The sequence below is a fragment of the Hyperolius riggenbachi genome, chromosome 3 (assembly GCF_040937935.1).
Source record: "Hyperolius riggenbachi isolate aHypRig1 chromosome 3, aHypRig1.pri, whole genome shotgun sequence".
In the NCBI taxonomy this organism is placed as follows: Eukaryota; Metazoa; Chordata; class Amphibia; order Anura; family Hyperoliidae; genus Hyperolius; species Hyperolius riggenbachi.
Window position 1 is genome coordinate 44,380,662 of NC_090648.1, and position 24,267 is coordinate 44,404,928.

General features: G+C 48.1%; 1 protein-coding gene across 1 annotated transcript in view; it reads left to right on the plus strand.

Annotated features, from left to right (window-relative positions):
- The window catches only part of TRAPPC14 (trafficking protein particle complex subunit 14), a 42,627-nt gene extending 36,943 nt beyond the window's left edge, over positions 1 to 5,684 (plus strand). The window contains exons 10-11 of the mRNA XM_068272127.1: positions 2,988 to 3,184; positions 4,482 to 5,684. Coding sequence (XP_068128228.1) covers positions 2,988 to 3,184; positions 4,482 to 4,635 — 351 coding nt within the window. The 3' untranslated portion in view covers positions 4,636 to 5,684. The remainder of the gene's footprint in view (positions 1 to 2,987; positions 3,185 to 4,481) is intronic.
- The last annotated feature ends 18,583 nt before the right edge of the window (positions 5,685 to 24,267 follow it).

Genomic DNA, 24,267 nt, shown 5'->3' on the forward strand with positions numbered 1-24,267 from the left:
TGTACCTATCCATTCATTTGTAGGCCCCATGTAAAACCCTCTCTTCTCACTTCCCCCGTGTGTGTGCGCATAACCCCCCCCCGTGTGTACGTAACCCCTTCCCCCCCGTGTGTGTAAGCGCTAACACCCCCCACACCATGTGTGTGCGCACCCCCCGTGTGTGTGCGCGCATAACCCCCGTGTGTGTACGTAACCCCCTCCTCCGTGTGTGTACGTAACCCCCTTCCCCCCCCCGTGTGTGTGCGCGCATAACCCCCGTGTGTGTACGTAACCCCCTCCTCCGTGTGTGTACGTAACCCCCTCCTCCGTGTGTGTACGTAACCCCCTCCTCCGTGTGTGTACGTAACCCCCTCCTCCGTGTGTGTACGTAACCCCCTCCTCCGTGTGTGTACGTAACCCCCTCCTCCGTGTGTGTACGTAACCCCCTTCCCCCCCGTGTGTGTGCGCGCATAACCCCCGTGTGTGTACGTAACCCCCTCCTCCGTGTGTGTACGTAACCCCCTTCCCCCCCGTGTGTGTGCGCGCATAACCCCCGTGTGTGTACGTAACCCCCTCCTCCGTGTGTGTACGTAACCCCCTCCTCCGTGTGTGTACGTAACCCCCTTCCCCCCCGTGTGTGTGCGCGCATAACCCCCGTGTGTGTACGTAACCCCCTCCTCCGTGTGTGTACGTAACCCCCTCCTCCGTGTGTGTACGTAACCCCCTTCCCCCCCGTGTGTGTGCGCTAACACACCCCCCACAGTTTGTGTGTGCGCACCCCCCGTGTGTGTGCGCGCATAACCCCCCCTGTGTGTACGTAACCCCCTTCCCCCGTGTGTGTGCGCTGACAACACCCCCCCTCCCCCCACCGTGTTTGTGTGCGCACCCCCCCCCGTGTGTGTTCGCACGCATAACAACCCCCCCCCCGTCCCCGTGTGTGTGTGCGCAACCCCCCCCCTCCCCCGGGGTGTGTGTGTGCGCATAACCCCTCTCCCTCTTACTTAATTTGTAACCTCCCTCGTGTGTGAGCAATAACCCTTTTGTGTTTGTGTAACAGTCTTATGTGTTTATAATAGCCTTGTATGTGCGTAACCCTCTGGTGTGTATTTAACCTTTTGTGCGTTTATACAACCCATAATAAGAAGAGCTGAGCTTTCTTTTCTGAGCCATGACAGCAGTCCTACAAATGTATATATTTTCTGTGTGTGTTCCCAGATCTCTGGTGCTGCCGGGGTTAGTGCCTCTCTTAGAGCCTGTGATTGCTTTTCACAAGAGCTGGATATGTACAACACAGCAACCAAATAACCCTCCTACTAAAAAGCAGAATATAGTATATAGCACGGTGTATATAGTACTCTGCAGCTCTATAACCTGAAATGACCAGAACATGTATTCCCCTTCCTCCTACTGGAGCTGCAATATCTGGAATGTCTCAGAGGTGCTGTTACTCTGTCATTGCTGACCAATACAGTACATCAGGCCTGACACGGTTATTATTGATTTATGAAGCGTCAGCCTATCCAGGGGCACTGCACAGAGTAAGAAACAAACATGGGGTACATAGCAATACAGGCAATAGTGTACACCAACTATAGACACTGGTACAGAAATGGTAGACATAGTAATTACAGTTACAAATTTATCATGATGAACAAAATGTATAGCAAATTCCGAGACACAAAAGGGTGAGAACCCTGCCCTTGCCAGCTTACAGTCTAAAGGAATAGGTAGGGAACAAGAGGTGGGCTAATATATGAGGTGAGTTTTTTTTTCCGGTTCTATTTAGTATGTAGTACAACTTGTCCAAGGGTTGGAAAGAGAATGGCCTAAGTTAGAGCATATGCTTGTCTGAATAAAATGAGTTTTGTGGAAGCTCTTAAAGAGAACCTGAGGTGGGTTCTGACAATGCTATCAGCACATAGAGGCTGGGTCTGCATATACTGCCCAGCCTCTGTTGCTATACCGATTTCCCCCCCCCCCCCCCCCCTAAGTTCCCCCTGCCCTCTGCTATGCATTCATAAATCATTAGCCAAGCTAGCGACACACAGCGTGTCGCAGCCAACTGTTTACATCTGCAGCTGTCAGTCTCGGCGCTCCCCCGCCTCCTCCATAGCTCCGGTCCCCGCCCGCGTCCCTTCCCTCCAATCAGTGGGGAGTGACGAGGCTGGGCAGTATAAGCAGACCCAGCCTCTGTGTACTGATAGCATTGTCAGAACCCACCTCGGGTTCTCTTTAAAGATTTTGAAGGTTGGAGAGTGACAGATGTGTTTTGGAGGGGGATTCCAGAGGAAAGCTGAGGCTCGTGAGAAGTCTTGTATGCGAGGATGGGATTCTAGAGCAGTGGTGTCAAACTCGTATACAAAGTGGGTGGAAATTCAACACTGGAGCCAAGCCGTGGGCCAGTCTTGATGTCTAGTGGCCTCCACACTACCTTATAAAGTTTCCTGGTGTCTCATTCCCTGACTATACAGTTCCCTGGTATCTAATGCCCCCCTTCCCCCCCATACAGTTCCCTGCTGTCTAACTGTCTGCCTTTCTCCCCTATACAGTTCCTTGGTGTCTAGTGGCTCCCTCCCTACCCTATACAATTCCCTGGCGTCAAGTGATCCCTCCTATACAGTTCACTGATGCCTAATGCTTTCCCTCTCCCTGCTTCATTTGGCTTCCTTGCTGAACTAGGGCTTCACCTCCAGTATACCATAGCTTCCCTGATAGTCTTGAGTGCGTCAAGCATAATGCAAAGTGTGGGAACCACCTGCTTGGCCAAATCTGATGCCTCTGCCAACCAGAGTTTGTCATGTATTTTCTAGAGGATGACAGAAGAAGGTTATATGCTGATTTGAGGTTGTGGTTGGCCTAGTATCAGAATACTAGTGAGAAAATGTACTGATTGTATCCCCCCCCCCCCCCCCCCAATGTTTCTATATTCTGTGCTTCCCCATGCTTTCATTGCCTGCTCACTGCCATTACCCCATGCATCCAGCGTAATCCGGATTTGTCTCCTGCAGCTGAGCCAGCACATGAAGCTGAAGCTGCAGTTCACAGCCAGCGTGTCTCAGGCCCCTCCCGACGCCCGGCCCGTCTCCAGGAGAAGCAGTCCAAGCAGCCCGGCCCTAAGGGACCTGGAGAGGCAACAGCAAGGCGGAGCCCTGGGGAGATCCCAGTCCTTCTCTCACCAACAGCCGCCTCGTGGGCAACTTATACGGTGAGGAAACACATTACACAACGCTGCACGGGAGTGTCAAACCCTTAAAGGACCACTATCATGGGGGAAAAAACATTTTCCAAAGTAAAATGCACTATATATTACATATTTCCTACATCTCTCTCACTTACAGTAGCTCTAACAAATTTGACAGGTTTTGGACTAGTCAGTCTCCTTATGGGGGATTCTCAGGGTTCTCTCAATTTTCAGAGTGAAGAAGGAAAAAAGTGCAGCCGCCCACTAACGCCCCCCGAACCCCCACCAATGCCACGCTCATTATCGCCGCCGATCATTTGACAGGAGATGAAGGAATGGGAACACAGTTCCCATTCATTCATTAATCTCTGTCCCCATGTGAATGATCGCAGGCATCAAAGAGATGCCGCGATCATTTGTTGCTTCCGGAACACATACACGCATTACTTGCTATTTAGCATACTATAGGAAGTAATGCGCAAGGACATCTTGTGGCCAAATAGTAAAATGACACCTATGCACAATTTTTATTTTTTTTTTTAGACCCACAAATACATTTAAAAATAACACTTTACCCCCCACACTATCCCTTAATCACCCAACTTTTTTTTGCATTTAAAAAAAAAAAAAAAATTACAAATTAAAAAAAAAGTTACCTTAGGGACTGAATTTTTTTTATATGTATGTCAAGAGACTATATTACTGGTACTTTTTAATCTATGGGCTTGTAAATGGTGACAGACGCAAAACTGAAAAAAAATGCACCTTTATTTCCAAATAAAATATTGGCGCCATACATGGCACTAGGGAAATATTTTAGATGTTGTAATAACCGGGACAAATGGGCAAATAAAGTGTGTGGGTTTTAATTACGGTACCATGTATTATTTTGGAACTATAGTGGCCGAAAACTGAGAAATAATGAATTTTTTTCAAATTTTTTTCTTATTTTTCTGTTAAAATGCAGATAGAATAAAATAATTCTTAGCAAAAAAGTACCCCCCAAAGAAAGCCTAATCGGTGGCAAAAAACAGGTATAGATTGTTTTGTTGTGATAAGTAGTAATAAAGCTATAGGCGAATGAATGGAAGGAGCGCTGACAGGTGAAATTTCTCTAGTTTTTAAGGGGGAAAAACCCTTGGAGGTGAAGTGGTTAATCTTGGGTAATTAGCTTGTCACGGCTCATTAGTAGTCCTACACTGGTTTCTGCTTTTTTTAACCCCAGATTTTTTGTTGGCCATTGAGCTTCGACTAGATGATTTATTATTTTTTTATTATTGATATGTCGGCTATCCTGACAGATCTTATTCTCTTCATAAAGGACTGGCAGCGTTATGGAGCGTCGAGCAATCACCCCACCTGTAGGCTCCCCATTGGGCCGTCCCCTCTACCTGCCTCCCGAGCGGGCCACCCTATCGCTGGATAAAATTGCCAAGCGCCAGTGCAAAGTTCTGGTAGTCAACCCGGTCCAGTGACCTCCCAACGAGAGCCGCCAAGCAAAACTAGAACCTCCCTGAATCATACAGAGGATGTGGGAACCAAACAACGCTTGGGATGGACAAGGGACGCAGACCAAACGAGCCTATACTGGACGGGAGAATGAAGCCACTCCAAGCCTCTCCTGGATGGTGACTTGAGGGCCAAACCTGACCGTGGCCCAACAAGAGATGAGGGGCAAATAGAGCTTGGGTTGGATGAAGCCGACAGGCTACTCAACTGGGGGATCTTGGGGCCAAATGCAGGCTGTATTCGCAGGGAAAAGGAGCCAAATGCAGCCTTTGGGGGGTGGGACTAAGGCCAAAAGGCCTGTTGGGTTGGGGAACTGAAGCCAAACACAGAAAGTACAGAACGCTCTGGGTACCTAATGCAGCCTGTGCGGGTGGGACATTGGGACCAAAGAACGGGTTGGGAAGAGCATAGATCACAAATGGGGTCATTGCTCCACCTCGTGGTTCAAGAAATGAGATGGAGACAGGACTGTACCCCCTTCTCTTTGCCACCATTCCTTGTGTACTTTGAGGTTTTTATGTTTACATGTTTTATGTTTCTTTTTTTTATTTTTTAACTTAAACATTTCAGGCACAGACCACAAAGCTTTCCACCACCACCAGTCACCTTTTTTCTTCTGGCACTTGAAGATGGGTCCATTTTAGAGGTAGTTTTTCCAAAAGGAAGGAGGAAGGTAAAAGCAAAAGTGACCTACAAGACTTTCAACAGACTCTTAGGTTTGGAGAGCTGCTGGTCTTCGATTGTAATTTAGATAGTTTCAGGTGGTGGATGGTGTCACAAGAGCCCCACTGGCCGTGAACACGCAAAACCGTCCGATCCGATTCTAGCACACAGATTGAGAGCTATGGACGCAATCTGCGTAGAATTGGCGGAGTTTGAGCGTCACGACGCAGTAGGGAGCCTGTGAGGTTACGAAAATACACTTTTACTCCAACCCAGGGGTAGATTTGCCACCATCTCTGTTTTCTATCAGCCCAGAGAAAACTGCTAACTGGCTATAGACCTGTGAAACAAACAACCGGTTAAAACTGTGCAATTCCTATCTATCTATCAAAACAGTAGCGTCCCTTCGGAAGTTTAGGTCTCGTCTGTGTATACTGAATAGAAGGTTTTACTGAGAGGTAAAGACCTTTTAAAAAGCCTTTATTTGTTACAATATAAATAATTAATATATACAGACAATCGTGAACAATTAAACGATGAGAGACAGTGATAACACAGTACATAAAAGAAAAAGGGATAAAAAGAACGAATACTTATGATTCTGTGGAAAGTCCGTTCGGGAAAAGACAAAGTTCCTTTGTTGCAGTTAGTTCGCAATATGGCCGAACCACATGGCCGTTGCTCCGCCTGCAAGATGGCCACTGCTATTTCCCCAAGCAGTGGCAGTCTTTTCGGTATGATGGAAAGTGGGGGAATTGGCTGGGGGTCCTCATGCAATCAGTTTTGAGCACTGACATTTCTGGGCGGAGTCTCAAGCTCAGCCCAGGGGCGTGTCAGGCAGTGAGTTCTCAGGGGAGGAACTTCCAGCCATCCACAAAATATGTCCAATTTCATACCCCGCCGGGGTTTTGTCGCACATGCAAACCGATTTCATATTCAGATTGGGCTGAGAATACACGTTCATAGGACATCAAACTTGCAATATTTGGGGCGCACGGGGACCCCATTATTCATATCTCAGCCCCTGCTCGGGTTACCTGGCTATGTCTAGTATCACCATATTCTACAGAATTAGGGAAACAAAATTATGTAATTTTCATATTCCTCCCATGGATGGTATTTGCAAAATGTGACAAAGTTATCAACACCATGCATTCCATACTCAGTTTAGTCGGTGCCGTCAAGACTGGGAGGAATGTAGGTGTCAATAGACCTCATGCTGTGCTAGCTTCCCCTGTTGAATAGACTCTGTTGGTATTTCAGCTCTGCCCAATTAGCACATTAGTGTCACCAGAGCTTTTCCGGGAGCCTTAACAGGATTTCTTGCTAAACCAGGTTGCTTTAGCCATATGCTAACGCAGGCCCATTCAGCCCTCATGGCAAAAGGGGGGGGAAGGCAGGAAGGAAAAACTTCTATTTTAAAAATAAAGAATGTCAGTTTTCCGATCACGGTTGCGATCGGACAATCGGCCGCGAATCCTCGGACGACTGGGCGTCGCCCGGCGTCACACCTCCCCCTTCCCGAGCTCTGCTCAGGGAGGTGTCAACAGGACGCCTTCCGTAGCAGCTATTGGCGCTGTTGGGTCGGGTTCCCCCTGACACCGCGACAGCCCATCAGCGTTTTGGTGTCGGCTGCCTGCTTTGTGTTGGATCGTAAAGTCGTACTGCTGCAATGACAGGCTCCACCGTAGGAGCTTGCCGTTGGTTCCAGCAGTACGGTTTAGCCAACTCAGGGGATTGTGATCAGTGACGATCGTGAAGGAGCGGCCGTACAGATACGACTGCAGTTTCTGTAGGGCCCACACGATCGCCAGGCACTCCTTTTCAGTTGTGGAGTAGGCTACCTCTCGGGGCAGGAGCTTCCGGCTCAGGTAGAGGATAGGGTGTTCATCCCCCTTTCCATCCACCTGGCTGAGGACTGCGCCGAGACCGTAGTCAGAGGCATCGGTTTGCACCACAAACCGACGACTGAAGTCTGGGGCCTGAAGCACAGGGGCGCTTGCGAGGGCCTGCTTCAAGGCCTGGAAGGCATTCTCGCAAGCGGGGGTCCAGCTAACAACCTTGGGGTGCTTCTTGCTAGTGGCATCGGTCAGGGGCTTCGCCAGTGTACTATAGGCGGGAACAAATTTCCTATAGTAGCCGGCGGTCCCCAGGAACGCCTGGACCTGCTTTTTCGTGATAGGTCGAGGCCATGCCAGGATGGCGTCCACCTTTCCCGTGTCAGGTTTCAGGGTGTTACCCCCCACCCGGTGACCTAAGTACTGCACCTCGGTCATGCCAATCTGACACTTACTCGGTTTAACCGTCAGATTGGCCATGGCCAGCCTCTCTAGTACCTGGGACAGGTGTTTGAGGTGTTCTTCCCAGGTGGGGCTGAACACCGCAATGTCATCCAGATACGCTACAGCGAACCCTTGCATTCCCTCTAGCAGGTCGTTCACGGCCCGCTGAAACGTGGCGGGGGCGTTCTTCATCCCAAAGGGCATCATCGTGAACTCGAAGAGGCCGAAAGGGGTGATGAAGGCCGACTTTTGCCTCGCGTCAGGTGCAAGTGGTATCTGCCAATACCCCCGGCTCAGATCCATGATTGATAGGTACCTGGCTGATGCCAGTGTATCTAGCAGCTCATCAATGCGAGGCATGAAGTAGGCGTCTGTAGTGGTGATGGCGTTCAGTTTCCTGTAGTCTACGCAGAACCGAGTTGTCTGGTCCTTCTTGGGGACCAGGACAACAGGGGCTGCCCAGGCACTACTGGACTTTTGAACCACCCCTAACTCCAGCATCTCCCTCACCTCCTTCTGCATGTCCGCCTGTACCTCGGGAGAGACACGGTAAGCGGATTGCCTGATGGGGGGATGGGTACCTGTATCTACCCCATGCACCGCCATACTGGTCCGCCCCGGGATACCGGAGAAGGTGTGCTGGTACTGGCCCAGCACCTTCTGTAACTGCTCTTGCTGGGCTGAGGCGAGCTGTGGATTGACGTTTAGGTCGCCGTCCACATCTCGTACGTCAGCCAGCAGGTCTAACAGGGGGTCTGCCTCTCCCTGCTCTAACCGGCTGCACACTGGCAGCGCATACTGGGTCCTGTCATGGTGGGCCTTCAGCATGTTTACATGAAAGCTCTTCTGCTTCCTGCCCCCCATGTTCACTAGATACGTCAGAGGGTTTAACCGCTGCACTACAGTAAAAGGCCCCTCCCAGGCTGCTTGCAGCTTGTTCTGCCTCACGGGAAGAAGGGCATATGCAGTTAGTGGCTGAAGGCTACCATCCCTGTGGTCAGAGGAGGGGGAGGAGGCCGGAACCTCTTCCACCTGCTCTGAGCCCAGGTTCTGAGCAGCGCGGCTGCGTGTTACTGCCAGTACAGGTACACCTTCAGACTGGCACATACTGGCATTACTCACATCCTGGCTGCATGCATGAATTACAGTGACAGGTACAACAACATTTTCATCACAAACAATCGGTATATCAAACACAGGTACCTGTGACACAGGTACTATTGGACTCGGTACCCCTGGACTGGGCACATTCAACCCACCCCCCCCCTGTTCTTGCCCCTTGGTGCAAAGTACCTTAGTGTGGGCGGAGAGTCCGTCTCCCTCCTGGCAGTCTGAGGGGCTTGGGGCAGGTTCATAATAGGACACAAGCTTGCCCAGGTCGGTCCCCAACAAAACTGGGACCGGCAGTTGGTCCAGGACCCCAACAACCTTCTCTTGAACCCCCACCCCCCAATCGATGGACACCCGAGCCTGGGGAATGCGAGAAAGAGTGCCCCCCACTCCAGTGAGGGTAAGGTATTTGTCAGGGAGGATATTTTCCGTCGGGACCAGGTGCGCACGCACCAGGGTGACATCCGCTCCAGTGTCGCGGAAACCGGTAACAAGCTGGTCGTTCACTGTAACCAGCTGGTGGTTGCTCGTAGCGGAGTGGTTCCCTCTCCCACCTGCGAACATGACGTTGTTGGGTGCTCCCGGCTGGGGTGCGCTGGCTGGCGGCAGTTGCCGTGGGCGAGGTGTAGGTGGTGCAGGAGCTGGCGCTGTCTGCCTCCGCTCCGGGCAGTTAAACTTCATGTGTCCGGGCTTGCGGCAAAAGTGACAGGTGATGCCCTCTGTTACTGCAGGCCTGGACGCAGCAGCTGCGCTGGAGGGCCTCTGGGGCGCACGGCTCACAGAGGTAGGAGAGTCTGCAAAATTGTGGGACTGACCTCCTCTCCAGCTAGATGGGGCAGTCCTGCGGGTCTCCGGCACCCTGGTCGTTGCAAAGGTCTCAGCGAGGTCTGCAGCGACCGTCGCTGACGCCGGTCGGCGCTCCAGCACAAACTGGCGTACATCAGCCGGGCAAATGTTCAGAAACTGCTCCAGGACGATTAAGTCCTCCAGGACACCGTAAGACCCTTTAGTGAGGCCTAGCGTCCACTGGCGGAGTGTGGTGAGCAGACTGCTGACCACATCTTGATAAGAATCAGTAGATTTTTTCTGCCAGGACCTGAACCTTTTCCGGTAGGCTTCTGGCGTCAGCTGGTACTTAGTGATTATAGCCTCCTTTATAGCGGTATAATCATTGTCCTTTTCCACAGGCAGCTCTGAGAAAGCATCAAGCGCTTTGTAGCGCAGCAAGGGTGTCAGATGTCTGGCCCACTGGTCTTGGGACAGACGATACTGACGGCAGGCCTTTTCAAAAGACCTCAAAAACAAGTCAATGTCAGTGTCTTTTTCGATAATAGCAAATTTAAATTTTGCACTTACTGGAGCGGCAGTCCCTTCAGCATGGAGGCTGGGCGTTGAACTCCGGCTGGCTTGCTGCACTTTCGCCATGTTCAGCTCATGCTGTCGTCTCTCCCGCGCCTCTGCAGATTGGCGTTCCTCTCGCTTTTGCTCCGCCATGTACTGCAGGTACTTGTCCACATCAGTTTCCATCAGCTTTTGCAATGCCTGCTGCATTACTGGATCAACATAACTGGACAGTCCAGTACTGGCCGGTTCCAGGCGAGTACTTTCAGGGGTTCTGGGGTCGGGGATCACACTGACAGCCTCCTGCGTATCTGTTGCCGCATTGCCCGCGGGTTGCTCAACCTCGGTACGCACAGGATCTTCAGTCTCTGGTTCCCCTCGACTTGCGTTAGATGAGCCGGTGTCCTCCACAGTGGACACCTCCAGCGTCCGCAGATTCTGGCTATCCCATCGGTACAAGTCCGTTATCAGGTCCTGCTGTTTCTTGCCGCGGATGTCCATGCCTCTCGCCTCGCACAGACTCTGCAGGTCGGATAGGACCATGACCTTGTAATTCCCGGACATTTCCATGCCAAATAAAAGAAAACTTAGGGGAGGGGTACTGGTTACACAGTCTCTCTGTATATATGAAAAATATATTGCACTCAGTCACTACCAACGAATTAGTTCGTTTCTCGATAGGGCTAATTCGATAGCCCTACCTGAGATACTATCAGCACACACAGATCCCAAACGCTGCCGACCACTGTCACAAGAGCCCCACTGGCCGTGAACACGCAAAACCGTCCGATCCGATTCTAGCACACAGATTGAGAGCTATGGACGCAATCTGCGTAGAATTGGCGGAGTTTGAGCGTCACGACGCAGTAGGGAGCCTGTGAGGTTACGAAAATACACTTTTACTCCAACCCAGGGGTAGATTTGCCACCATCTCTGTTTTCTATCAGCCCAGAGAAAACTGCTAACTGGCTATAGACCTGTGAAACAAACAACCGGTTAAAACTGTGCAATTCCTATCTATCTATCAAAACAGTAGCGTCCCTTCGGAAGTTTAGGTCTCGTCTGTGTATACTGAATAGAAGGTTTTACTGAGAGGTAAAGACCTTTTAAAAAGCCTTTATTTGTTACAATATAAATAATTAATATATACAGACAATCGTGAACAATTAAACGATGAGAGACAGTGATAACACAGTACATAAAAGAAAAAGGGATAAAAAGAACGAATACTTATGATTCTGTGGAAAGTCCGTTCGGGAAAAGACAAAGTTCCTTTGTTGCAGTTAGTTCGCAATATGGCCGAACCACATGGCCGTTGCTCCGCCTGCAAGATGGCCACTGCTATTTCCCCAAGCAGTGGCAGTCTTTTCGGTATGATGGAAAGTGGGGGAATTGGCTGGGGGTCCTCATGCAATCAGTTTTGAGCACTGACATTTCTGGGCGGAGTCTCAAGCTCAGCCCAGGGGCGTGTCAGGCAGTGAGTTCTCAGGGGAGGAACTTCCAGCCATCCACAAAATATGTCCAATTTCATACCCCGCCGGGGTTTTGTCGCACATGCAAACCGATTTCATATTCAGATTGGGCTGAGAATACACGTTCATAGGACATCAAACTTGCAATATTTGGGGCGCACGGGGACCCCATTATTCATATCTCAGCCCCTGCTCGGGTTACCTGGCTATGTCTAGTATCACCATATTCTACAGAATTAGGGAAACAAAATTATGTAATTTTCATATTCCTCCCATGGATGGTATTTGCAAAATGTGACAAAGTTATCAACACCATGCATTCCATACTCAGTTTAGTCGGTGCCGTCAAGACTGGGAGGAATGTAGGTGTCAATAGACCTCATGCTGTGCTAGCTTCCCCTGTTGAATAGACTCTGTTGGTATTTCAGCTCTGCCCAATTAGCACATTAGTGTCACCAGAGCTTTTCCGGGAGCCTTAACAGGATTTCTTGCTAAACCAGGTTGCTTTAGCCATATGCTAACGCAGGCCCATTCAGCCCTCATGGCAAAAGGGGGGGGAAGGCAGGAAGGAAAAACTTCTATTTTAAAAATAAAGAATGTCAGTTTTCCGATCACGGTTGCGATCGGACAATCGGCCGCGAATCCTCGGACGACTGGGCGTCGCCCGGCGTCACAGATGGTTACTAGAAATGGGCAAATTAAGACCATGCAGTTTTGAATATTTGGGTTCCAGGCAACCACCTCAGGTTCATTTCTGCAAGCTAGTCTTTTGGGTGTGACAGATCGGACACCTGGTGCACCTAAAAATATTACTACTGATACAATTGTTTGGGATCTGTATTGATTTTCTAAGGAAGGTTTTAGTCTCTGGTTACTAAATTGATCCTGCTGCCTCTTAGATTTATGGTTTGCTCATGAAGTCTAAGCAGACAAGCACCATACAATGGCATAGAAGGTGAAGTTTGTGGATCATACCACAGGGAGGGCTTGTAGGGGGATTCCCATGTTGAGGTTTCCAGCTCTGTGAGTCTTGTATGAGCTTTGTACTGCTGTGCAGTCTGATGCTTTGGTACCTGTCCATTTTTTGCTCAGTTGCAGGAGCTGCAAACTTCCAACGTTTAAGATGGAAGTTCTCCTAAAGTTCTCCTCTGTGGTAAGCATGATCTCCATACCTGTACTCACCTCCACCGGTTCCATGATAGGGCTATGGGTGATTTTCTTTTATTTTGTGCACAAATGTGTTCCTGGTCCTAGATGACTGATTACAGGATTTGTAATATTTTAATGTCAAAGCCCAAATTTTCGATTTTAAAAGCCATTCAGTATTCTGCTCTTTCTACACAACAAATTATCTTTAGTTGAAGTGTTAAAAAAATACCGTATTTTTCGGACTATAAGACTCACTTTTTCTCCCCCAAAAGTAGGGAGAAAAAGTGACTGCATCTTATAGTCCGAATGTAGCAGCCATACCTATTCTGGAGCTTGTTTCTTTCCTGCTGTAAATGATCTTAATGAGGTGTGCAGCGGGCTACAGCAGCAGCAGAGAGATCCACTGTTTCCAAGCGGCAGCAGCCGCTGTAATGATCCGCAGCGCTGGCCCTTTGATCTTCTTTGATTATACCCGGCATCAGCTCGATCCCTGGCCGGTGGCTTCAAGCGGCAATAGCCGCGGTAATGATCCGCAATGTGGCCCTTTGATCATGTCCGGTCACCGCATCATCCCCGCAGCAGTGCGATCCCCGGCCGGTGGCTCCAAGCGAATCATCCGCAATGTGGCCCTTTGATCATGCCCGGTTGACGGCATTAGCCCAGCAGCAGCGTGATCCCCAGCCGGTGGTTCCAAGTGGGATATGAGTAGCAACTGTAATTATCCTCCCCGCTGGCCCTTTGATCTCCTCCTTTAATCATGGGCGGCATCAGCGCGATCCCGACGGACACATGCATCTTCAGCCGCTATAGCGGCAGAGTCCCTAGGGGCTTCCGTACTTCCTAGCTCACTTGTGTGACTCCATGACCCGCAGCGCATGCGGGTCATGGGGTGACATACTCATATCCCACTTGGAATCACTGGCTGGGGATCACGCTGCTGCTGGGCTAATGCCAGTAACCGGGCATGATCAAAGGGCCACATTGCGGATGATTACTGCGACTATTGCCGCTTGGAGCCACCAAGGATCACGCTGCTGCTACCGACCCACTGCGCACCTCATTTGGAACATTTGGACCAGCCTGGACCCCCAGACAGCACCCAGCTACTGCCACCCAGGCTGGTGAGATATCATGCAATATAACTGTTGTGGTTAGTTACTGTAGCTGGGAGGGGCAGGGGGGGTTTATGTAATGTAATGCAGTGTAGCTGGGATGGGAGGGGGGGAGCAGGGGTTTGTGTAGTGTAGCTGGCCTGGGGGGGCAGCAGGGGTAAGTGAAGTGAAGTGTAGTATAGTTTGTGGGGGTATCAAGGGTTAGTGTAGCTTGGTAGTGTAACTTAGACAGGGTCATCTTGGCTGGAGGAAAGGTCCATTAGACACTCCTGGACCATGGACGTACCTAGGTTTAGTATATATTTTTTTTTCCTGGTTTTTGCCCTTTAAACCTAGGTGCGTCTTATAGTCTGGAGCGTCTTATAGTCCGAAAAATACGGTAATGCTTTAGTAATATATTCCTGTTCAAAAATTGTGAGGTTAGGTGGCTATCTTTCATGTGGACATCCATTCCTCCCTCCATTGTCTGGTACAGGACTTGACTAGGCTCCAACCTTTCCCGACTTTACTGGGCTCCAACCTTTCCTGACTTTACTAGGCTCCAACCTTTCCCGACTTTACTAGGCTCCAACCTTACCCGACTTTACTAGGCTCCAACCTTTCCCGACTTTACTAGGCTCCAACCTTACCCGACTTTACCAGGCTCCAACCTTTCCCGACTGTACCAGGCTCCAACCTTTCCCGACTGTACCAGGCTCCAACCTTTCCCGACTGTACCAGGCTCCAACCTTTCCCGACTGTACCAGGCTCCAACCTTTCCCGACTGTACCAGGCTCCAACCTTTCCCGACTGTACCAGGCTCCAACCTTTCCCGACTGTACCAGGCTCCAACCTTTCCCGACTGTACCAGGCTCCAACCTTTCCCGACTGTACCAGGCTCCAACCTTTCCCGACTGTACCAGGCTCCAACCTTTCCCGACTGTACCAGGCTCCAACCTTTCCCGACTGTACCAGGCTCCAACCTTTCCCGACTGTACCAGGCTCCAACCTTTCCCGACTGTACCAGGCTCCAACCTTTCCCGACTGTACCAGGCTCCAACCTTTCCCGACTGTACCAGGCTCCAACCTTTCCCGACTTTCCTAAGCTCCAAACTTTCCCGACTTTCCTAAGCTCCAACCTTTCCTGACTTTCCTAGGCTCCAACCTTTCCCGACTTTCCTAGGCTTCAACCTTTCCCGACTTTACTAGGCTCCACCCTTTCCCGACTTTACCAGGCTCCACCCTTTCCCGACTTTACCAGGCTCCAACCTTTCCCGACTTTACCAGGCTCCAACCTTTCCCGACTTTACTAGGCTCCAACCATTCCCGTCTTTCCTAACTCTTTCCAACCTTCATAGGCTCCAATCTTTTCTGACTTTACTAAAAGAAGTGTTTTCACTGCAAACACCTCATGATTGATGAGCGAGTCCTATTTTACAGAACCCTGTAATCAGTCACTAGAGGGAGCATCTTCCACCAATTGGCTTTGTAAGATGTTTGAAGCATGTGACACTGGAGAATTGTCTTACGTGACGCCCACAGGCCTGATTCTGTGACCTGCAGCAGCCAATCTGATTTCTCTTTCTCTCTGGAATCTGATTGGTGGCTGTTGCCTATTAGGGGTGGGCAATGAGATGCAGAACCTTACGAGTTGGTAAAAGATCATGACTATTTTGTACGCAAATGTATGTGGCTGAAAATGCACCAATCAAATTATGCCAAGGAGGCATTCGATTGGTCTATTATCATACAAAATTTGCATAATCCTGCACCAACTCAGAACCATTAGCATCTCATTGACCATCCCTATTGTTGATCTATATTTAAAGGGTACCAAGGTGAGAGGGATCTGGAGGTTGCCATATTTATTTTCCTGTAAACAATGCCAGTTGCCTGGCAGCCCTGTTGATCTTATGGCATAATTAGTGTCAAAACCCTGGAACAAGCATATGGCTAGTCCAGTAATACCGGAGTCTGAGTACCTGGTCTGCTGCATGCTTGTCTAGGGTCTATAGCTAAATCTATTAAAGAGAACCCGAGGTGGGTTTGAAGAATATTATCTGCATACAGAGGCTGGATCTGCCTATACAGCCCAGCCTCTGTTGCTATTCCAAACCCCCCTAAGGTCCCCCTGCACTCTGCAATCCCTCATAAATCACAGCCACGCTGCTGACAAACAGCTTGTCAGAGCTGGCTGTGTTTATCTCTATAGTGTCAGTCTGCTGCTCTCCCCGCCTCCTGCAGAACTCCAGTCCCCGCCTGCATCCCTTCCCTCCCTGCTGATTGGAGGGAAGGGACGGGGGCAGGGACTGGAGCTATGCAGGAGGTGGGGGAGCAGCTGAGACTGACACCACAGATGTAAACACAGCCTCACAGCATGGCTGTGATTTATGAGGGATAGCAGAGCGCAGGGGGACCTTAGTAGGGATTGGGATAGCAACAGAGGCTGGGCTGTATAGGCAGATCCAGCCTCTGTATGCAGATGACATTCTTTAAACACACCTCGGGTTCTCTTTAAAGACACAGGATCAGGAGAACTGCAAGGCAACTGGTATTGTTTTAAAATAAATAAATATGGTAGCTTCCACATCCCTCTCACCTCAGGTTCCCGTTAAATAATGGGCATAGAGGTTATTTTGACATTCTGCAACTCCCAGCATCATTCATGTCATAGCAGCTGAATATAATCTGCAGTATACCTTCTGCTCCGAAATTACATTTTTCAATATTGGACAGCTTCCCCATTGATGGTTACAAGGATCCCCCTCTTCACTTCATCTCTTCCGCTTGACGAGCTGTCTATCATTTTATCACTTCACTGCAGTAACTCGCAGGTCGTGGTCTTAGAAGGAAGAGATCTAGTGAGGAGGGGATCTCAGTCCTCCCATCAGCAGATACAGAAACGCAGCATTTCTATGCAAGGCTTATTGAGGATGCTATTCTGCTTCTGTGACATAAAGGGATGTTGGGGGGAGGAGAATGGAAATAGATAAATATCATGTGATTGGTGGATTGTCCTGGTAACAGCCCTGACAGACAGCTCCGTGATTGGTGGATGTTCATACTACTGAGGTACTGAAGAGGCCCAGCATGCTTGGTTTACTCACAGTTGCAGGTCAGCCAAACCTGCTCTGACCATGGGATTCCCAGGCATATGGAGCTGATATAAATATTAATATATTGTATTTAAAAATGCAGACATTTCTTGTGTATTTATGGCTTATTATACATTTACTAAATCAATCCTAATAATGCAGGAATACCTCATCACTAATAGTAAGAGTTCAGAGAGACCCCTGGATGCTTTATTACGTGTGTGCTTCCCCCTAGACCAGCAGCCTGTACATGTACTCCTAACACTGCTGTGGTGCTGCCGGCTGCTTCACCAGTATCTGCACCTGTGCACTGCCCTCCTGCCTCCCATTGTGTGTAAGACCTTAGTATACACATGCAGTGGCCAGCACTGCACCACAGTCCTCCTGTAATCCTATACTGCTACTGCTGCACTCTTCACCTACCTGTCAATTGAGCGATATCTTCTCATGAGATCAACCGATTTGATTGATTTTGTCTGGAAATTTATCGATCAGGCATAGTTTGCGGATTGATTTCTAGAAGAATTGATCTGAATGGTTGAATCTGCTGGATATAGACGGTAAACGTCAATAGGCGTATGGTCACCTTTACACAGCATTGTCTACATATCTGTGATCTTCTCAACAAGTCTGATAGGGAATAGATGACAAGACCTGATTAGTAGATGACTGATCAGAGATGTGCGTAATAATATTACACTGATGAGGGAAGGCTGATTGAGGAGCAGCCAGGAACAGAATAGGGTTGTATGTATACAAGTAACTGGTAGCAGAGAAGAAGCACACATAAGCCACAAGCAGCCAGGCGGGGCTCCTGTCTATCCAGGGGAGCAAAATCCATAATGCATTATCATTGCGTTCTTGATCAGGTGACAGCTTTGGATTGATTGAGCAAAGTTCTGCTGTAAATACATTTCTCTGTTAAACACTGGACCAAGCTAGAATGTGATTGGATTGTTGTTGTGAGGGACTACTGTGCCACCTTCAGGACATTGTTTGATACTGCAGATCAGTTTACACAGAAATGTACAGTATAGTAAAGGTGCTAATTAACAATACTATATTTTTATCAGATGCGATCTATTGAGTAGATTTGTCAGATCGAATGTAATCATCAGTTCTTCATATAAACCAGAATTTTTCTTTTTGGATACGATTGCAAAAACCAACATTCGGATCACCAATATTTTATGGACAGTGTAATGATTAAGGCTCCGCCTCTGACACAGGTGACCAGGGCTCAAATCTTGTCTCTTCCTGTTCAGTAAGCCAGCACCTATTCAGTAAGGAGACCTTGGGCAAGACTCCCTAACACTACTACTGCCTATAGAGCACGTTCTAGTGGCTGCAGCTCTGGCACTTGGAGTCCGACAGGAGAAAAGTGCGATATAAATGTAATTTGTCTTGCCTTGACCATAGAATAGTTGACATCCGGTTTCTCCACATACTGCATGGTTTTCTGTACAATTCAATTGTAAAATATCCGATTGAAGGATTGCATCTGAGGAAAATATTGTACCGTTAATGGGGCAGCGTTGGGGAGTTCCAGCTCCTGTACGTTAGAGACACTGACAGCAATGAAAGCAGGGGTAACGTATTTCTCTTGTGCCAGTAGGTGGTGCTGTGCCATCTGGGTGTACAACGAATGGGGATAATGTGTTTATTAAAAGGAAACTCCGCATGGTCAGATCTTCAGGGAAGTGGGCAGCTTTGTAAGCCGTATTTATTACCAGTCTTCTTTCCTATTGTCTTCACAGATTCTTGAAGTGTGCAGTAACAAATATCTCTTCCGTAATGGCTAGTATGGCTGTAGAGGAAGCAGCCTTAGGTTGTCCACGGCAGCAGGCCACATGTGAGCATTTGTCAGTGGAGTAAATGACGTGGCTGAAATTTGAAGGGTAACTCCACCTTTTAAAGCGAACCCAAGGTGATATGGAGGCTGCTATATTTATTTCCTTTAAAACAATACCGGTTGCCTGGCAGCCCTGCTGATCTACTTGGCTGCAGTAGTGTCTGACTAACACCAGAAACCAGCATGCAGCTAATCTTGACAGATTTGACAATGTCAGAAACACCTGATCTGCTGCATGCTTGTTTAGGATCTATGGCTAAAAGTATTAGAGGCAGAGGAGCAGCAGGACAGCCAGGCAACTGGTATTGCTTAAAAGGAAATAAAGTGTTTGCAACGTGAACCTTTGTTGCAAACCTGTGAAAACATTCTACTTGTTCTCTCTGTGTTATTTTTCTTCACTTTCAAATAGCCTTCTTTGTATGTATATCGAGTGAGAACCACGCCCTAGCCCTAAATTATGCCCGCCTCTTTCTGCCACACCATCCATGGCCAAATCCTAAATTATGCCCGCCCCTTTCTACTGTACCAACCACGCCCAAATCCTAGTGTGACTGCCCCTTTCTGCCGCACCATCCCTGGCCAAATCCTAAATTATGCCCGCCCCTTTCTGCTACACCAGCCCTGGCCAAATCCTAAATTATGCCCGCCCCTTTCTACTGTACCAACCACGCCCAAATCCTAGTGTGACTGCCCCTTTCTGCCGCACCATCCCTGGCCAAATCCTAAATTATGCCCGCCCCTTTCTGCTACACCAGCCCTGGCCAAATCCTAAATTATGCCCGCCCCTTTCTACTGTACCAACCACGCCCAAATCATAGCGTGACTGCCCCTTTCTGCTATACCAACCATGCCTGAGTAATAAATTGTGCCTGCCCCTTTCTGCTGCACTAAGCTGCTCTCCTGAATTGCAGGCTGTTAATAGATACAAATACTCGCCTCATTTTCCTCTGTCTGCAGAAACTGAGTGGATGTGGCAGTGGGATTGATTTCAGAAGCTTCGCTGATATGTGATTGGTCAGCAGGCACTTTTAAAGCTCCATGTGGAGAAATGACAGCAGTAATACACACAGCATTGTCCCGTGTTGGCCAGAAAGCATAGCGTTATGAGTAAGGGTCATACTGGGTTCTGGTGGCGCAATAGGATAAACAGTCAAGCTTTCAAAACATTGTATTAATTTTGTTCCTTCTGGGCTTCCAGCCTGTATACTATGAAGAAAATGCTGTTACCTTTACACCTCGAGGATAAAGACTGGTAATACGTGCTGTTTAGAAAGCTTAGAGGTGTCCATAGACCCAAGAGATTTATCTTTTTACTGTGATATTTTACTAATACTGCCACAGACACAGAATGAGGGCCGGTGTAGATGAATGGCTCCGCCCTCATCGTTTACCGCTGGGATTCAGTGTCCCGCGCGGAGATCAATGGAAGCATTTATCTCAGTGAATTTACTGTGGATTGTGCAACCACTGCAGGCGATCACATTTCTGAGACATTGCATGCAATTTCTGGCATTGGCGGTGTTTGCAGGTCCATATCCCCCTAGGGACGCTAAGCAGGACAAATTGATGAAAAAAGCCGCCTGCCATGTAAAGCGGCCCTACCAGCTGCCTGTTTGCAGCCCCCACATCTACTCACACAACAGCCCCCATGTACTGAGGCCCTGCCAGGCTGGAGAACAACATCAGTGACCCAGCAAACCTGGACTGTTTATTTACGAAAATGTCTCCAATAGGGGGCGAGTGTTTTCAACGTTCACCTGGGTTGTATCAGACTGCCACAGGAATTGCTGGAGGATTTGTAATTTAGGAGTCGTGTAGAAAACGGCAGCGTTCATATGACTGCAATCACAATACTATTAAATCACCAAACAGTCATGGCTCAGATGAGAACGGCTAACTTTAGCCACCTGATGAGTTTTCCTCATGTTATCAGTTTTTATCCATTTTAAACATTTTTCCACTCACTTGTAATTCATTTTAAAATGCACTTAAAAAGATACTTAAGTTTAGGCAAGCCTCTGAGTAGTCCAGTGTCTTCCTGATCTATCCACAACCCGTCTGCTGCACTGGGTCCCTCTGAATGTATCCAGCATGAGCTTTTCAGATATGTTTTTGTGGCTTTGCTTTCCTTTAACCATAAGTGCGGTTGTACTACTGCGCAGGAAAACCATGGGCAGGAGCGTGGCCACAAACTAAGGCCTCTTTTCCACAAACTGTTGAGCTGTGTGCTCAGCAAGCAGATACCAGGCAGCAGTAAACAGTTACCAGGCAGCAGTGAGAGTTTGAGAGGCATTTCACTGCCTAACAACAGTTCGTGGAAAAGAGGCCTAACGGAGGTTTCAGGGCAGCAGGGGTGGGGTCACATTGCTTTGATAAGTATGTACATTTTTTTTTGTTGGGCATGTTACAGATTTGCTTTAAACAAGTAATTTTTTTCCTTCATTCCACTCCCCCCATTTTACAGAGCAAGACCCCACTCCAACCCTATTTCCCTTAACCCATATACATGGGCTCTTGCTGTGTATGTAGGATACAATCACACAGCCACTAATCTTTCAAAAAAAAACCCTACTGATCTCTTATGACCCGGGTGAGAGTGGCAAATTCCATCCTGTTATGAGGAGCACATTTTTAAATAACGCAGTCCAGGTTTGCTGGGTGGCTCCTGATCTCCTCCCTGGCGATCCTCAGAGCTCCTGGTTGGTGCCATAAACCAACTCTGAAAGATATACGCAGGCTGCCATATTTGTTTCCTTTTTCATTGACAACTGAAGTGAGAAGAATATGAAACCTGTCATATGTATTTCCTTTTAAACAACACCAGTTGCCCGGCAGTCCTGCTGATCTATTTGGCTGCAGTAGTGTCTGACACCAGAAACAAGAATGCAGCTAATCTTGTCAGAACTGCCAATAATGTCAGAAACATCTGATCTGCTGCATGCTTGTTCCGGGTCTATGGCTAAAAGTATTAAAGGCAAAGGATTAGCAGGACTGCTTAAAAGGAAATGCATATGGCAGCGTCCATCTCCCTTCAGTGTCCTTTAACTATACCAGCTGTCCTGCTGATCTTTCTGGCATCAGAAGTGTTTATATCACACACCTGGAACTAGCATGCTTATACACTTAGTCAGAGCATCTGATCTGCATGCTAGTTCTGGGTCAGTGGTGTGAAGTATTAAACGCAAAGGGCAGCCCAGCAATCTGCATGGTTTAGAAGGATATACACATGATAGCCTCCATGAGATTCTTGCTGCTGGAGTGGTTCAGGGTGTGTGACTCCAGCTGGCATTAGTTACAGGACACCGAGCGGTCATGTAAGCTGTAATACGTCTCCGGCATAAAGGGGCACTCCGCCGCACACTGCACTTACCATTCCCACATACCTGCCGATACTTGAGCGCTTTTCACCCATTCCCCCGATATTCCGCTTACACTGGATGTTTGTTTTACATTTTTTTTTTATTATTTGTTATTTCTGACACTTTTTTTTTCCCGTGTTGCACTTTGTTTTATTCTATGTGTTTGTAATTTATTTTGAACAAAAAGGTGCAAAAATACAAAGTTTAAAGGAAAAGCGTCTGGTTGTGTTTTTTCTTCTCCTCCACACATAAAAGCATCTTAAGATTTCATTTCTTCAGACAAGCTGAAATATAGATATACCTCATTACTAGGGATAATCTATGAGAATATTAGAAGCTAAACATTGCATTCCAGCGGTTCTGGAGGTGTGTTTAGCTTCTAAGGGTAGAATGGTTAATTTGCATATATTCTGCAGTGATGCCCTGGGAGACATCTCAAGCTCACTCCAACCTGAATTATCGCAAATTCTTTCTGTTTTAAGAAAGCAAACTTGTTTTCCTTAGTATTTTAGTAAGGGGGCTTTTAGGACCATTGTAGCCTCACACACTCCAATGAGTTCTGAGTCACCATGAGCTTGCTGGTTAATCTGTAGTTTAAGTTCAGCCGCTATTAGTATGAGGCAGTGGGTGGGGATGACTCTCCTCTTCCGCGTTAGTTTCACTGTTGTCACTCACTTCCTGCAATGCCGCCCACTTCCAATACAGTGGGCGGCATTGCAGGAAGTGACGACAGTGGAACGCACGCGGAAGAGGTGAGTCATCCCCGCCCGCTGCCTCTTACTAATAGCGGCGGCTGCTGCTGAACTTAAGCTAGAGGGGGAGCGCAGATGGGGGACCCAGGTGAGGGAGGGGGATCTGACCCTTTCTCCCCGCCGCTGTGCCTAGTTCCCCCCTCCTTCCTGCTACCCCCTTATGCAGCGTATGCTACGCCTCGGGTCCGCTAGTTACATATATTACCTAATTGGCTGCAAGATGTAAATAAGTAAAGATAAAAGGAGAGGTGTGTCTGAATAAGCAGACGCTGCCACACCATTTGCACCACAAGCAGTTTTGGTTGTCTCAAAGCCCCTCCTTCAGCGATCTAAAAGACGGCCTGGCATTGCCAGTAATCAAAATAATGAGCTCAACTTTAAAGAACAAGCGACACTCATGCTAACCTAGAAATAACACATAAGTAGATAAATACTACTTCTACTTACATACCAGATGTATTGTGCTATCCACGTAATGATTACTGTGAATTTTATAAAGGAAAAGCAGAGAATCCTATTCTAGGCAGTCTCCATCTTGCCAAGCTAATGCTGACATCATATCCTCCCTGACTCTTGTTTTCCCCCCTCCCTTCTCTTGCTCATTGTGTATTTATTAGCTGCCCTCCTCCCAGAGTCTTTTTTATTTACACATCCAATTATTGAGTCACCTCAGCCCTGCTTGTAAAAACAAGTGATCAGCTAGGCAGGGAAATAAATGGAAGAGGAGGAATATATTGTAGACTAGCTGGACGCCCGGCGTTGCCCGGGTATGTACTTGGCTAGTGTTGGCTCTGCCCACTTTTCCTAACCCTAACACACGATTACTTAATGACCAAGTATGTGAGCTTTGCGGTCTTTGGCATCAATAATTTGCAATGAAATAAAATTAATCTAATTGGATGTGGCTCTACCCCTTTTCTGAATTTGAACCCCAATCACCCAATGGCCAACTGTACCAGGTACAGGTGAATGACAGCAATTAAATATTCCCCTTACAAATCAATAGGTGGATTTTGATTGGCTTTTATAGGCTCCACCCACTTTTCTGAATATTAATCCCAGTCACCCAGTGACCAACTGTGCAAAGTTTTAGAACCCTACCATTAACAGTGTAAGAGTGGCTGCAGTTTACATTTGCGCAATGAAATTTGTATTTTTCTCCACTCATTTCCTAACATTGTTCAGGTATGTATTTGGCTGGTGTTGGCTCCGCCTACTATTTCTAACCCTAACACACAATTACTCAATAACCAAGTTTGTGAGCTTTGCGGTCTTTGGCATCAATAATTTGCATTGAGATGAAACAAATCTGATTGGCTATTTGTGGCTCCACCCCTTTGTCTGCATTTGAACCCCAGTCACCCAATGACCAACTGTACCAGGTTTAAGGCTTGTGCCATTAACAGTGCAAGAATGGTAGCAATTACATATT